Source organism: Meleagris gallopavo, chromosome 8, assembly GCF_905368555.1.
Source record: "Meleagris gallopavo chromosome 8, MGAL_WU_HG_1.1, whole genome shotgun sequence".
Lineage (NCBI taxonomy): Eukaryota > Metazoa > Chordata > Aves > Galliformes > Phasianidae > Meleagris > Meleagris gallopavo.
The window spans coordinates 6162090-6177807 of NC_139411.1; the positions used below are offsets into that span (position 1 = coordinate 6162090).

At 35.3% G+C, this 15718-nt stretch overlaps 1 protein-coding gene across 3 annotated transcripts in view; it reads left to right on the forward strand.

Annotated features, from left to right (window-relative positions):
* Positions 1 to 15718, forward strand: part of GRID1 (glutamate ionotropic receptor delta type subunit 1) — a 507351-nt gene that overhangs the window by 405589 nt on the left and 86044 nt on the right. For all 3 annotated transcript variants that reach the window (XM_085229265.1, XM_085229263.1, XM_085229264.1), the window contains exons 7-8: positions 4358 to 4519; positions 6554 to 6673. In XM_085229265.1, coding sequence (XP_085085391.1) covers positions 4358 to 4519; positions 6554 to 6673 — 282 coding nt within the window. The remainder of the gene's footprint in view (positions 1 to 4357; positions 4520 to 6553; positions 6674 to 15718) is intronic.

Consider the following 15718-nt stretch of genomic DNA (forward strand, 5'->3'; position numbering starts at 1 on the left):
TAAAACAGTCACCATCATTTTTACCGCAGATAGGTCAGAAAGCATTTATTCAGCTCTTAAGATCTCAGCAAGTCAAAGAGGAACTGAAAATTACAGCTTTTTCCTTCAAATAGGATGGAAATTAAACACTTTGTTCTTACCTAGGAAGTTTTGTTATGTGGGGGGCATCTCTGCAGGCAGATACATGTCCTTCCCCGCTCCTTTAGATCTGTAAGTAAGGGAAGTAAGTAACACTGCAGAGCTTGAAAACCCAAAGGAGTCAGGTCTGTTGCCTTATTGTTTCTTCTCTCTGACTTTGCTACCAATTCTGAATAACTACTTGAAGATAAATTTTCAAATTTACTGTTCACTCATGTCTCAGACGGCACTGGTGGTAACAAGGTATAGTTGATCCCTTGGGTGTCTCACAAATTCCCTGTCACAAGTCATTTTTGTATGCGGAGTTTGATAGCTAGCTGAAAATTGAAATGTATGCACTTGCAGGAGCAAGTATCTACAGACTTTGTCCAATTAGTCCTTTTTAATTTTGTGGTATTACTGTTCTGGAGGTTACAACAAACATGCAGTTGTAAACACCATCCAGTACATATGCAGAGATTTTGTAGAAGACGGTTTTCTTTTGAAATAGTCTTCTAATCTGGAAGAGACCAAGAGAGAGAACCTTGTTGCCCTCTGCAGCTCCCTGTGCAGGGAAAACAGAGGAAGGCGCCAGGCTCTGCTGCTGGGACCAACATAAAGCTGAAGCAGGGGAGGCTCAGGCTGGGCGTTAGGAAATGTTTGATCACTCTCAAAGTAAAGAAACATTAGAACAGGCTAAGTACAGAGATAGTTGATACCCCAAGCCTGTTCATGTTCAAGAGATGTTTGGACAATGCCCTCATTAATTTAACTTTTGATTAGCCCTGGCGCGGTCAAGCAGTTGGACTCAATGGTCTTTGAAGGTCCCTTCCAAATGAACTGATTTATTTTAGTCTAATTTGAAATACAGTGACTTATGGTGGCCTTGAAAGATATGCAAGTTATTAGTAGCTTGTTGTGAGCAAGGTTATTATGATATTTTCTTTGATAAGTACTAAAGGCCTGTAGGACTGTTAAGGTATTAAATATCATAGAAAATGAAGGAAATTATTGTCACGCATGTGACATCAGGCCAAAACTTGTGTCTTGCTTTCATTATCTTTTTTTCTACCCCAAAATACCCAGTAATGACTTAAAGCAGAAAGTGAATGTGACTTAGAGAAGAAGAGCGTATTTGAGTGGTTTTAGTATTCTTATTTTTCTACCTTAGGGAAGATTTAGGAGAAAAAGAGATAAAAATTCCTGATCTAGAACAAACAGAATTTGTTTAGCTTTTCTTTTCCCTCTGATTTTAGTAGACTGGAAATTGCTAGGAGAAGGAAAACACCAACAAAAAACCCCACGCCTATAGGTTTCAAGGAAGCAACTGTTCAGCTATGTTAATAGGAAACTACTCAGTCATCAGATTAGAACTGGAATCACAACTGCATTTTCTAGCATAAAGCTGGTTCCCATTTGGAGTTAAGCAAAGACATTTATTCTATATTACTGTGAATGTACAGGAGCTGGGTTTTCCTCTGTAACTGTGAAGCATCAAAATGACCTTATTTTCTAAGGTACTGAGATAATTTTGGTAGTTCACTGCTGTTGGAGCTGGATTCTCAGTGTATGAGTCTATAATTATTTTGCTGATTAAACAGTACATTATATTCACTGTTTTGGACAAAATTTGCAATGGAATAAAACTGAAGTGGCAAAATAGCAGTAGATCAGTGTGTACAGCGGGATGTACAGAGTAGGCTTTCCATGTCAAAAAAGTAACTTGCTCTGTCTCTTGAAATGATTGTCTGCCTTGCTACACATCTCCAGATGTGTGACAGAAGGAAGTAAAAAGTGTGAAACTTCTCTTCTGCAGACCCTTTCTTTCTGCCACTCAATTTATACCCTTTTTTTTTTCGAAGAGAAATAGTGAAATAATTGTGATACAAAATCCATTATGGAACAATCTAAAATACTTTGTTTAGGCTGGTAAACAGATGACTGTTATTGTTTGGTTTTTTTTGTACATCATGTAGTCTTTGAGTTGTATGCAAGGTTATGTGGGCTAAGACAGTCAGCATAACTACTCTCAAGCTTTCAGTGCATTATATGGGAGAACTGTGTCATAAGAATGGAAAGAAAGCACTGTACCAAGTCACCTTATGTTACCCTAGAGCTTTCTACTACCAAACCAAGCAAACTGGATTTGGGAGTGAGGTTGCATTTTTCCAGAACTGAAAAAGTGCCAAAGTAAGAAAATAGAAAGCATTGCTGCTCTGTGGCTGCTCCGCGGCTACGTGGTGATGAGCTGTCAGTTAAAGATGTAGATGTAAAAACAAATGTAATGGGGAGTGGAGAGGATCTGTATCTTGTGGCATGTAAGAAATTTTATAATTTCATTTTTCTTATACATTTTGTACATGTGAACTGTACTGCTTAGCAGTTTTTAAATTTTATTTTATTTTTTGCGGAGATTAGAAGAGGAAAAGTGTGGTTGAATAATAAGGATTTGCCTGATTGCTTTAATTGAAAGCTGTTTGGAAAATATCTGCAGAACAATGCAAATGCAATTGAGCAGAAGATATTTAACAAAAACAAAACTTAGTTGCTGGGAATTTGGGAAACTTATTAACTCTTTAAGTTCATACTTTTCTTAAAAAGAGGAAGTGTAGAAAGTAGCTGCTCTGGAAACTCTTCTAAAAGGAAAAGGATAAGAAGATAAAGTGAATTCTGGAAGGAAAAGAAGAGAAAGTAGATTATACTAAAAATAGTAACACCAAATGGGAGACATGATCACTGATAGTATTTATTAGGGTTTGCATTAAGATCCTTGCTTGTGTTTAGTCACTTAAATATGGGAGTATCCTTAGTTAGTATTTAGTGTTTATTTTCTTCCTATTTTAACTGTTTGAAGAGTAATTTTTGTTTACATATGTTTTTACATATTTGTTTAGAAATTTACATATTTGTTTACATATATATTTTTGCATATTTTGATCCGATTAACATCAGAAAACTTTTCAAAATGAGTAGGCTTTCAATTTATGTTGAACACCAGATTAAGAAATAAAATGTTCCATATTCCATAAGCTTAAGATCTTAAGATATTAGAAGTTTATTGTAGACAGTGTTGCAACAGCATTATATGTTTAAGCTTTACAGACGAGTGACATTTCATAGGAGTTATGTCATTGCGTTAAATTTCACGTGTAGCCTTTTACTGATCTCTAGGCCCCACCTTCTGTAGTGAATTACAGAAGTCCAAATGATAAATAAGTCACCATGGCTAAAGCTTTCAGCTCAGTGAATATTCTTTTAGTGTAATAAATAATTAAATCGTGGATCTGGCACCTCATGCTAACTGCTCATTTGAGTTTAGTAAAGAGTAAATCAAGACCCCTGAATCTGTGCGTAGGTTTGAAGAGGAGTTAACATGAATGAAGAGAGTATCTAATTATTTTTTTTCAAATTACTTCTAGGTAACTGCCACTGCTAAAGTTTTGCCACTGATTTTACCACTTAAAGTGGATACTGCTACATGTCACCATTGATTTTGTATCAGCGGCTATGTCTTGGTTTGGAAAAAGAAACTTTGAAAAAGCAACATTTGAATGCCACTAGTGTGCAGTTCTTATTAGAGCCTTTGTCATCAATTACTGTTGTTATCTCTCATAAGTAGAATAAGAAGTTTCACATAAATATCTCCCAAGAAAGTACAACAATGACCAGTCTCATTTTTATTTGGTGGAGAGAGATGATGAGACCAAAATAATACTGCCATTTTTTCTCCCTGTGTGCTGAGTAGATACATTAGTGTTGTATTTTGCTGTACTAGAAATTACCAAGATTGCTCAGTGAACAAGACTAAGAGCTTAATTCTGTTCCATCTTTTTCTTCTTGCTGAAATGACTGACAGGGTAGCAATCCTTGACTTTTACTGATAGGTAGCTGTACTCTTTCTGTAGCTTGATTTTGTATTTGGGTTGCAATCTTTTACATCTTCACTGCACTGCAGTACTATAGGTAGTGTGCAGGTAAGGCAATGCATCACAGTCTGTTGGCCAGAAAAGCCCACTTGCTAAGCTGGAAGGAAGAAGGTGGGAGCAAATACTAGCGTTTGTCTGAATTGCCTTAGCTGCTGAACATCTCAAATGTGCTTAGCTTTTGGTTTTTACATGTCTTCTTTTTTTGTTGTTTGCTTCTGTTCCTTTTTTTTTGTTTATTTGTGTTCTTGTTTTTACACTTTCTTTGGAAAGATGCATAAATAAACAAAGAGGCTCATTGTTATTATTGTTTGCAGGTTTCCAACCTGTACCTGTATGACAGTGTGCTCATGCTAGCCAATGCTTTCCACAGAAAACTGGAGGACAGGAAATGGCACAGCATGGCAAGTCTGAATTGCATGAGGAAATCCACCAAGCCTTGGAACGGAGGACGATCCATGCTTGAGACTATTAAGAAGGTGAGAGTAGACAAACCACAATTGTCTGAGAGATTGAGTTCGTTCAGTTCTCCTTGAGTTCAGTTCTCCTTGAGTTCAGTTCTCCTTGAGTTCAGTTCTCCTTGAGTTCAGTTCTCCTTGAGTTCAGTTCTCCTTGAGTTCAGTTCTCCTTGAGTTCAGTTCTCCTTAGCTTTTGACCTCTGTTTAACTTTTATTAGAAGCAAGTGATTTACAACTACAATAAGTGATCTACTGTTAATAAAGCAAATGATTTACTGCAAACAAATTACACACACTGCAGCATTACTCCAGTGATATGTGTTCTATGTCTGGTGCTATCATAGCTACCTCTTCTGGAGGTCGTGTGATTAGAAGCAGTCACATAGATAGATGTGTTCATTTGTTGTAATCCTTTTGTCAAGAAAGCTTAAGGAGCTCGAGGGGCCAATCAACAAGGTTTAAATTTTAGGTTCCAATTACTGCTGCTCAACTAGCTGCGTAAGTTAGTTGAGCATTGTTAAATATCTCTTTTTGTGGTGTAGCCCAGAGCAAATGCAGTGTGATTTAGCTAAGTTGTTTAAACTGTCTTGCAGTATGTTGAATTAATCAAATATGAGCAGTACTGTGATTTTACAGGTGCATGATGACCTCTTATACAAGACATATTTGATCACAAATACTAGTTGAAAAAGTACTCATACTTTAACAATGTTAGCATGTATTTGTAAAAGCAACCTCTTTATATAAAGCAGTGGCTGCTCTGAAAGTAATGCCTCCTGCTTGTTTCCATAGAAATTACAACAGATACAAAGCACTATTAACACTATTTGATAGAGCAAATTCTCAGCTACAGATTGGTCTTTCTCAACATAGTCACCATCATTAGCTATGCATTTTTTTTGCCAGTAGGAACAAAGTCTGCATACCATGCTTGAAGAAATCTGCACCAGCAGAGGTGACCTGCTGTTGCCACTGCTAAAATGTACCACCACCCACTACAATCTCTCTGTTCACATCCACTGTTTGGTCTCCTTAAAATTCAGCAAGTATCAATGAATGTCAGTGGGTGCCATTTTTTCCACATGGAAGAGTTCATTTTCACCTCTTTGCTTCATATACACTTCCATGTCATCTGCTGTTCTTTCAGACTGCTCCTCTGCTGCCATCTGTCATATGGCAACAAAATGTAATGGAAGTTTGGTGGGAAGGTTCAGCCTCTACTGCCATGCCACCAGCATCCGCCTCTGATGTCATGGCCAAAGGAATAAAATAGGAGGCATTACTTTCAAAGCAGCTCTCATAAATACAAGCATACCACATATATTCTGAGTGCAGTTGTTCATTACAGGATCCCTTATCATACTGATATACCACCATGCTGCAATATGCCTTCAGGCTACATTTATAGATTATCTTAGGCACCTCTGATATCATGGGCCAATGTAATAAAATAGCTGGCATTACTTTCAAAGTAGCCCATGTATATTCACAAAATGTTTTTGCTCTAATGCTGTGTAATGCTCTGTCATTCTTAAGAAATGTGATCTTTTATTACTAAATTAACTCAGAATTTAGTTTCATCTCAATTTGCATTTGCTGCAAATGCAAAACAAATTTAGTTATACTTTTACAGGGAGGTTTTAAAAGTTCTTTAAATTTCATCTTTTCTTCACGCCTCTCCTGTAAGCACAGCAAGTATTACATTTTCTTCTGGACTCGGAGTTCATGCCTTTGAATTCAACTCCAGCACTCAACTGACAGCTTTCAGTTATACTGAAGGGACGGTTGTCTCATGTTCCACCACAGTCCTGTTTTCTAGGGTCTGTTTCTGTGAAGATAAAGATCTGATGACTTCCTAATACAATTTACAGTGGATATGTTAGTGTTGGAGCCATTTCCTCAAAAATGTATTTGATCTGTTGAAGAACATGTAATTGCTACATTTAAGTTTGCTGTAAACATTTTCAGAGTGGATTTCTTGTATCTTTAATAAAAATGAGTGTTTGTAAAGGCAAATTTATTCTATTGTATAATTTGTGAAAATTGTTTCCTTAGGGCCATATAACTGGGCTTACTGGTGTTATGGAGTTCAGAGAAGATGGCGCCAACCCCTACGTTCAGTTTGAAATACTGGGCACTAGCTACAGTGAAACATTTGGCAAAGATGTCCGGAGGGTAAAGATAAGCTTTTCTTTTTTGTTTTCCTCTAAATAATATAAATTCTATTATACAGGATAAAATATTTTCTGAGACTGTTTTACCACTACACCACAGAAGAAATTTACCGTAAAAGATATATTTTCAAATTTCTCACATGCTTAAATGTTGAAAGTTAATTTTATTCTAGTAGGGAAGAGTTCTGTAAGTTGTTTTCACATATACAGTGATGATACAGTACCATAGCAGTACTATGAACTAGTTAAGGCTGCCCAATTCATATATTTTATTTTTAATTAATATACCATTGGTATAACTGACACTTGTTTTACTAAGGAAGCTAACTGTAATTATAAATTTTCTAAACTTAGAAAGGTGTAAGGTAGAACTGCCTTAAGAATATGAGATAAATAGAAACCGCTAGAGAAGATAATTTGAGAAACAGCTGATGTTATGATGTACAAAGTAAAGGATAAGCTGTCGGTGGTAGCTAGCTGAACAAGGACCAACTAGGATTAGATGATAGAATGATTCCATATGGTCACTAACATAAAATGTCATGGACTGAAAAGGCTACCAAGAACTTGTTTATGCAGAGGGAAAAAAATAGTTGAAACTCTGAATTGAACAGTTAGGTTTTGATTGGAACACAATCTACAAACTGTCCCTATACTGGTCATCTGGTTTAAACGCTAATACTACATATTGTCAATGGTTAAGCAGAGTTGAAAAGGGCAAATTCCATACAAAATTAATGTTTATGATATTTTCTTCATTTGACCATTCATCTGTGTTTTATTTTGATTCACCTGAATTATACCAGCTTAAATGGAGGAAAAAAAAAATAAAGAACTTGTATTTACATTATCTTTTTAAATAGCTCAACTTGAGATGCAGAGTGTACTTTGGCATGATTATTCTGGACAGGCAGCCAAAAGCTGCGTATCTGTTGGGATTTCCAAAGAAGGAAAAAAAGCATTTGAACTGCATAAAGCTAATATAATTGAAAACCATCCGTTGCCAGAAAATGACTCAGAAGACTTCAAATTGGCTATGTACTCTCCTGTATTGTCATGACCAGAAAAGGCTATTCCATAGTCCACTGTACTTAATTTCTAGAAGTTTTTTACTGCAAATAGGTCTGAGTTCTAGCTGAATAATGAAAAATTAAGATTGTTTTGGAAATAGTGTTGCTGTATAATAAACCAGAATTGGCATAGGAGTCCTAGGAAGAAATTCAGCTTTATAAGCACTACATGCATGAGTTTATGGATGAGTACATAAAACTAGAATCCAATTCTGTTTGAGATGACTTGGGAGTATACTGCTGTGTTTCTTTAACTGCCACTATGGAAAAATATGAGTCTCCTGTCAGTGCTGTTATCCTCAGTAGACATCTGATGTCTGGGGCATGGGTCAACTCGTTCATTTCCATTTTGATATATGCTTCCCAATTGACTTTGTATAAATCACATAATCATTTTGAAAATGAAATCAAAACACAGTAAAATTGGCATAATTATCATGCAGAATGTTTGAGGCCTCAAATGAAAACAAAGATGTGTTAGACCATGTTATTACTTTTTTTATAATGTGCAGTTCATGTACATGTAGAAGATTCGACTTCAATATGTGGAGCGCAGTGACCACGATGGGTTGTAATCCAGATGTGTGGAGGTAACATAGCAGTAAAAAGAGACCTCAAGGCAAAGAAATGTGAAAAAAGACTAAGTTGGAAGATAATTAAAATGACTGAATTGATGTAATACTGATCACTTTGATACCTAATTTGCTAATTTGTAATTAAATGATTAATATAGAAAAGCTTTACTCTTTGGATGTCAAATGCAGAACATATACTCCCTTTCATTTCTGAGAATAATCCGAAATCCTAAATGGGTAGAAAACTATTGGCTGTATAATACTACAGGGAGTTAAAAACTAGTTTTGAAAATGAATCTTTTAGTCTGAGAGAGAGAGCAAGAAAGAGAGGGGCAGAGACTGAGAGCAAAAATTCAGCAATATGCAAGAACACGTGTCCAGCAGTCTACAGAACTTTGAATAGAAGATATTTGTCAGAGCAAAACTACCATGGAACTAGTAGTATTCAATTATTTTGACAGCCTGACTTTTTATTATTGCAGCAAAAATATGTTATATCTCAGAAGTATTTTTAAAAGCTTCAAAAGTCGTTCTTGTCTTTATATTATTTGAGTGAGAGATCAATTCTGATTTATTGTCAGTTGTTTCCATATCAGCCTTTCTGTGGATTTAGCTGTGGCACTTCTTCATGAAAACACAGGTTCTTTTCTGCGTGGTTTTCCTTACCTCTATATGGAAAATCTTCTGTACCTGTTCATTCCTGCCTTGATTCTAAAAAAGCCTTTATACTTAGGATCTGTGACAGTGTGGAGCAAAGGAATGCTCAGTGTTGAGGCTTAGAATGAATCCAGTCAAAAGCTAAGGTACTATAAGACTCAATATTCATTAGAGTCTCTCAGTAGTCATTTCCATCGGAAGAGTCCTAGGAGCACATTTGGGTAACCCAAATCTGGTGGGAATTTAAAGGACTTTTTTGCAAAGGCAGGTTGATTGTCAGCAGTTTCCCTGAGATCTCATCTTTTTGCAACCGCGATTGTTCTTCATTCCCCACAGGTGTGATTGAATTATGAGTGTGAGTAAATACATGTATTTCCTGTCTCAGTATGTATTTTCCTTTCTTCCAGAATTGTAGCATTGTATTTCTGTGGCAAAGGCTGATAGTCACTTCCATTTACTTTTTGTGTATTCTCTTTTCGATTGCTTAGGCAGACCTTAATGGAAGGAAGGCTTCAGAAAAAGCTCTAATATCTTTGGTTTCAATACAAAGGAGTGGGAGCAATCCCTTAAATCTACTACGTTGCTTTTCAAAAGGTTGGGGTGATTGCCTTCTATTCACTGTGTGCATGTGGAGTTTGAGGAAGCATGGCATATCCATGCTTAGAAAAAGAGAGCAGCATGTGTTGACCAGTCAGGACCTTTTGAAGGTTGAAGATTAAGATTGTCAAAGAAACTGAAAAGATTTAAGTGCCTGCTACTCGATGATTGTTGTATGATTTATGTTCCTAGTGTATGTCAACACCTGCAAGGTAGCAACCCAAGCACTTGTATACTAAAAAATACAGATAAAAGGCCTAAAAACCTAGGAGATACGGATATACTTTATACAGAGACTGTATAAAGTATAAAACATAATAGAATAACACAGTCAAGTGAAAAGACTAAGTATGGAATTTTAATATTCCACACTAATATTTTAAATTCATTGATATTGGAGTGAAAGAATCAATGAATGGAAAACAAGCATAACTTGGAGGAGGAGGAGGAGGAGAGGAATAAAGGAAAAAAATGGTATAAACTGTTCAGGTGAAGCCTGTGGAGCACCTGGAATAGCCTGTTAAGTTCAAAGCCCTTTGAGACTTTAATAGTCCTTTATTCATTCATTTATTTTTACCTACATTCAATTGTCTATGTTAAAAAAGATCCTTACTGCCACAGGGGACATGGATGAGTAAAGTTTATTTACATTTTTATATCTTCTATCTTAAGCTTCCTTTGGTTCATTCCCAGCACAGGCAGTGGCTGAAGGTGGTCATTTAGTTGTTTTGCTTCATTGACTCACTGTTCCCAGCTGTAACATGGAGTTGAGGATACTTAGTGCTTTGTGGAATGTTTTAACTCTGATGGAAAAGGATTATAACAAAGATATTTAGCTGCTGACATCAAGAAATTGAATGAATCATATTATTAAAATCTGTATATTCCTAAGCATAGGGAGAACATCCTTTCAGAGCTGGTTTGTAATTATCAGTGGTAAACTATGCTATCACAGTACAAGAGACATGAAGTGGGAAAAGAGGTCACGACTATGTTAATTTCCTTTCTGCTCATCATCTATGTTATTAAGTGTTATTAATGAGAACCTTTCTGTAACTTTCTGAACATCTGTGCAGGTTCATAATTCTTATATTTCTGCTCTTAGATGAATTTTCCACAATATAATAGTTTAATTATCCATCTGTGAGAGCAAAAATAAGGAAGTCAAGGCCCCAGGGTGGTATTCATAGCAGTTTATTAACTCCCAGTGATCTCTTGAGATATAAACTTGCTTGTCTCATTTGTCCGCATATACAGAGAATATAATAACCCGTAGCTGCCCTTGTAGGCTCAGTTAGATAATACTTGTAAGGAGCTTTGAGATTGTTTATCTTCATCCCTGGCAGGAAGAGCCTATGTAAGTGAGAAATCATGTTCTTGTTCAGGATATTTTATGACAGGGATCATATAAATATACAAATATAAATATATATATATATATATGTTTAGAGCAGTCTGCAGTTCTTTCCCAAGCTGGCTGGAATGACAGTAGAATTAATGGTTTACACACATACTCTATTTCACAGGAAACATTCTGTTCAAAACAATAACATTTACCGTTGGTTATTTATGTCAATTGGTATGTTTTCATTCTTTTTAAAGTAGATTTTCTTGAAAGACCATCTGCTTCTTAAAACATCATATGTGTTTCATACAGTACCTCTGAGGAGGATTGGAGAAGTTACTCATTTGTGATATATTCCAAAGTTGCTGAAACCCCATTTTTGCAGTCTGATAAAATGCTTTGATTGTTACGTTTAGATGAAATTTATCATGATGAGAAATCCTATGCTTCTTGCTAACTGCAAAAAAAACCCCAGCATTTTTAGGAATGTGCAATATTAAGTGCTTTCATCTGTAAGAATGTTGCCAAGTTGCATCATGTCAGTAAAAAGTTATGTACTGAAGAGAATTATCTTAGGTGCTTACAACTGCAATTGAATCAGTTTTACTCATATTGAAAAATGCCTAACTAAATTTCCTTACTTTAGACTTAAAACAAATACTTGTCCACTGCAGAGCACTTTGTAAACATGCACTTGAGTGTAGTAATTCAATTTGGTATGTGTTGGCAAAGTGTCTTACAGCTGAGAAATAGGACTGGAGCCTTGACTACTTGTGATCTCTAAAGACCCTCTGTTACTTGGCAAAGGAAAGGGGTAATAGTCTTATTATGAGTAGAATGCAATTCTTGCACGTTTACATTTGGTTTAATTTTTCCTTTCTGCTTGAGTGGATTATGTATTATGATAGAATAATTTGGAAAAAAGATTATTAAGATTTTCCCTATATACATATTGTGTCAAACCAAAGATAAATATAGAATATTTTCTTCAAAATAGGAAACTTCCTTCATTCTCAGTTGTACTTTTCTTTTCAAGATGAATATGAGAAGAAAAGGTAAATGTATTTCTTGCAAATTGTGTAGAGTGAATTACTCATGGTGAAAAATACAGCTGAATGTAGAGGAGTACAATAGAAGAAATATGAAGAACCTGAGTGTTTTTATTCTAAAAATGAAGTAGAGTCCCTATTTGCCCAAGTTCTGTAAATGAGTTCTTTGTTTTGGCAATTGAAATATTTTATGTTCTATATGCTTTCATTGTAAAACTATAGCTGAATTATTCTACTCAATAACTGAAGAAAAAAAAAAAAGGTAAGGCAGTTTGGAAATGCTTTTTGTTGCAAATATGTGACACATTTAAACAAACATTTCTTTATTTCATTTTATTTATGTTTGGGAAAATATTGCCTGCAGGACCCATGCTTTGTGTAAGCTGTAACTTGTATTTGCAAACGCAAAATACCCTGGAAATATTTGCAAATAGACCAGTGTCAACCCTCAGTAAAAGGGATGTCTTGTAGATTTGTTTGAAATTCCTCTAAGCGTAAGATCTTGCTGCTAATCTCCATTGGAACATTGACTGTTTATATGACACTTTCACAGCATGAATCTTGAGGCTAGATTACAGAAAGCAGCCACATCTTAGTTATGAGCAAGAGACAGGATACCCACAGTGATTAAGACAGTGCTGAATCTTCTACACCCCATAAGCATCACTGCCTGTATTTAACATATCCTAATGAATCTTGGGTGTAACATTCTCTTCTTTTTTTTTTTTTTTTTATATGCACAAATATTACACAGAAGTTAGGCATTAAATGGATTAAAATCAACCTTGTACAAAATAACTGTGTTTTTAATTGTGGAGTTTTCATCAGAGCTCCTGTAATTTAGTTGTGGATCTTAGGAGAGAGGAGAGGGAGATGAAGAGAAAACTCCTTTCAATAGATGAGTTCACATAGAATTTTGTTCTCATCCCTGTCTTGTGCAGTTATTTCCACGTGGAAGCAGGTCAGAATCTAGTGAGCTATGAACAAAGAAAATAGGAAATAATGGAAAACAACTTCACAGATTCTGAGGTGGGAAATTACTTGCTATTCCTTCTTGCACAGCATCAGTGTGGAACTAAGGCAACAACCAAATGCTCTAGAAATGAATGACAATCTGACTGTCTTTATTTCCCACTCTAAGAAATATCTTTATCTAATCACTATGTTTAAAAATCACACCAGTATGAGAAGAATTTGCTGTGAGGTGTCAGACCTGCTTTATAGCACAAATCTTAGCAAAATCTCTTTGAAAGATACTGTTAGCACCAGAATACGTGCTCAATTATTTTAACTAACAAATCAAATTGATGTCATCTTGGCTTTCATGAACATATAAACTAGATCTTGTAGCTCTTCATTTTTAGCCTGATTTCAGTGTCAGGGACAGTTGCAAGGACTGCATGTTGATGGCAACCATGCAATAGTTTTCTTTTGGTAGTGTTTGAAATGTGTTTAATTCTGCTAATCGTTACTGTTGCTTTATATTATTTGGTAAGCTGCAACTGCAGCTGGATGGAGGAATCTACTATTTCAGCAGTAATTTTCAAATTCTATGAAGTCTTCATCTATATATTGTTATGATATATTCAATATCTCTGAAGGTGGACAATTGATTGTAGGCAGTTAAGCTATTTGGTTGTGATACAAAATCAGATTTGATAAGAAAAGTGATAGTTTCAAACCTTTTTGTTTAGCTCTATTAAAATAAACAACAGAAACTTAAACATTTTCTCTTTGATCTTTGCTTCTGCCACTTTGTATTGAAGTATATTACTGAATGCTAGTAAATACTTGCTGCTTACATTATCAAAAGCCAAGTTTAATGGCAGAATTTCATAGTGGTCAGCTGAGATGTGGGACATGAAGATTTGTAGGTCACATAGTGCCACAAACTATCTGACTTGATTTAGCTTAGTTCCTTAGTTTCATTATATTAACAATAATAATAACAACCTTAATTCCTCAGTTTACTCTTTTGAAAAGATATGTGCAAAAGGGCATTGGAATTCTGATTGAACCTCTTTGTACAAACTGGCTAATTCACTTGAATAACAATATTTGGCTGAGATTGCCTGTCAGTGTTTCAGTTCCTGGCACAAATACCTCTAAATGCAGGACTTTCTGTTTCCAAATGACAATTGAAATGCTCAGTCTAGCAGATATTCGAAAAAAGCACAATCTGTATGCAATGTGAACTTCTGTCAAGGAAAGAATTCTGAAATACACCTGCTCTAGAACTACAATACCCCTTGATGTATGAATAAATGAATTTATATTCTTGGGTAAAATAAACAGGCACAATAAAACTTGTTTTCTATTCTGAGACATTTCTTTCCTGGAATGATGACATTATCAAATGTTGATAGTAACTCTTAGAATGGAAGATTCTTTCTGAGCATGATGCCTATTTATCAGCCTATCAGATTATGGTCAGATTATTGTATGTCTGCATTTTTAATAGATTAAGTGACTGATATACAGAAGTATTTATAGAGCTCCTCTGCCATATGATCATGAACAGGAAACATTTTTATGTTAAGTGTTTACACCACAATATATTTAAGTAATGTGTACATATATTTTAGATGGTTGCCAGCATGAAAGAAAGTATGTGAGCAGAGGACAGTAATAATTAAAAATATTGACAGTATTTTAAAAAGTTCTGTGTCATTGCAGGCTAAAATAGAATTACAGAATCATAGAATGGCCTGGATTGAAAGGATCATAATGATCATCTAGTTTCAACCCCTTATTAAATGGAACAGTACATTTAAATTCTGCCTTAAATTGAATCCCTAAGGTGCAAAAAAAAAACAACCAAAAAACAACAAACCCACCAAGCGTGTAACAAATGTTTTGAATACCAAAATCTTCTGTTGATGGAGATTATTGGGAACAATTTCTAGAGATTGAATCTCCCAGGGGGATCACTCTGTGTGACCTAGGAAGTTACTTTTTAGCTATTTTAACTGAAAAAATGTTGTCAGTAGCCTGGATGGAAAAATTGGATAAAGGTGATTTTCTTAGATGGCTGGATTCCAGGTCATGTTGAGCTTAAAAGATTGTTAACAACTGAAATGACGGCTGGATCTGAAATTATGTATCATAATGAGTATCACAAACTTTGTTGGCAGAGATCTCACAAACACAACTGTTATTTCATGAAGGCAGGGCAGACTCAGAAAGCTGTTAGTACAGCATAGACCAGACAGAAATGTCGTGTAGATCTAAAGCCTGGTATCTGCTCAGGCCATGCACAGGTCAAATCACCTTTACAGTCAAAATTGTCTTAGGAACAGTTGCAAAAAACTGACTGTATGCTGAAAGCACATCAAGTTTTTATAAATAGAGTATTACAGAGAATAAAGCACGATACCAGTACAGTATTCTATCTACAAATTTAAGATGCCACAAAGAACCAGAGTGATGCAGTTCTCTTTCCTTATTATTAACTTTTTACGTTGTGCTTAGAGATCTCTAGTTGAAGTATGCTATTATCATTTAATTCTTCTTCAAGTGAATGAAGTAAATCTGTTTGAAACAGCACTTCTTTAATGTATTCAAACAGCTCTAGCCTATAAACATCTACTTCAATTACAACAATATCTTTTATCTGAAAGAACAAGCTGTGAAGCTCTGTGTGTTTAATGGTGAGATTTGAAGAATGCTCAGGTATTGGGGCTATATTATAAAGCGGATATTATTGGGAAAGACTCCATAGAGTCTGTTATAGTGGAGGAGTCAAAGAAATAT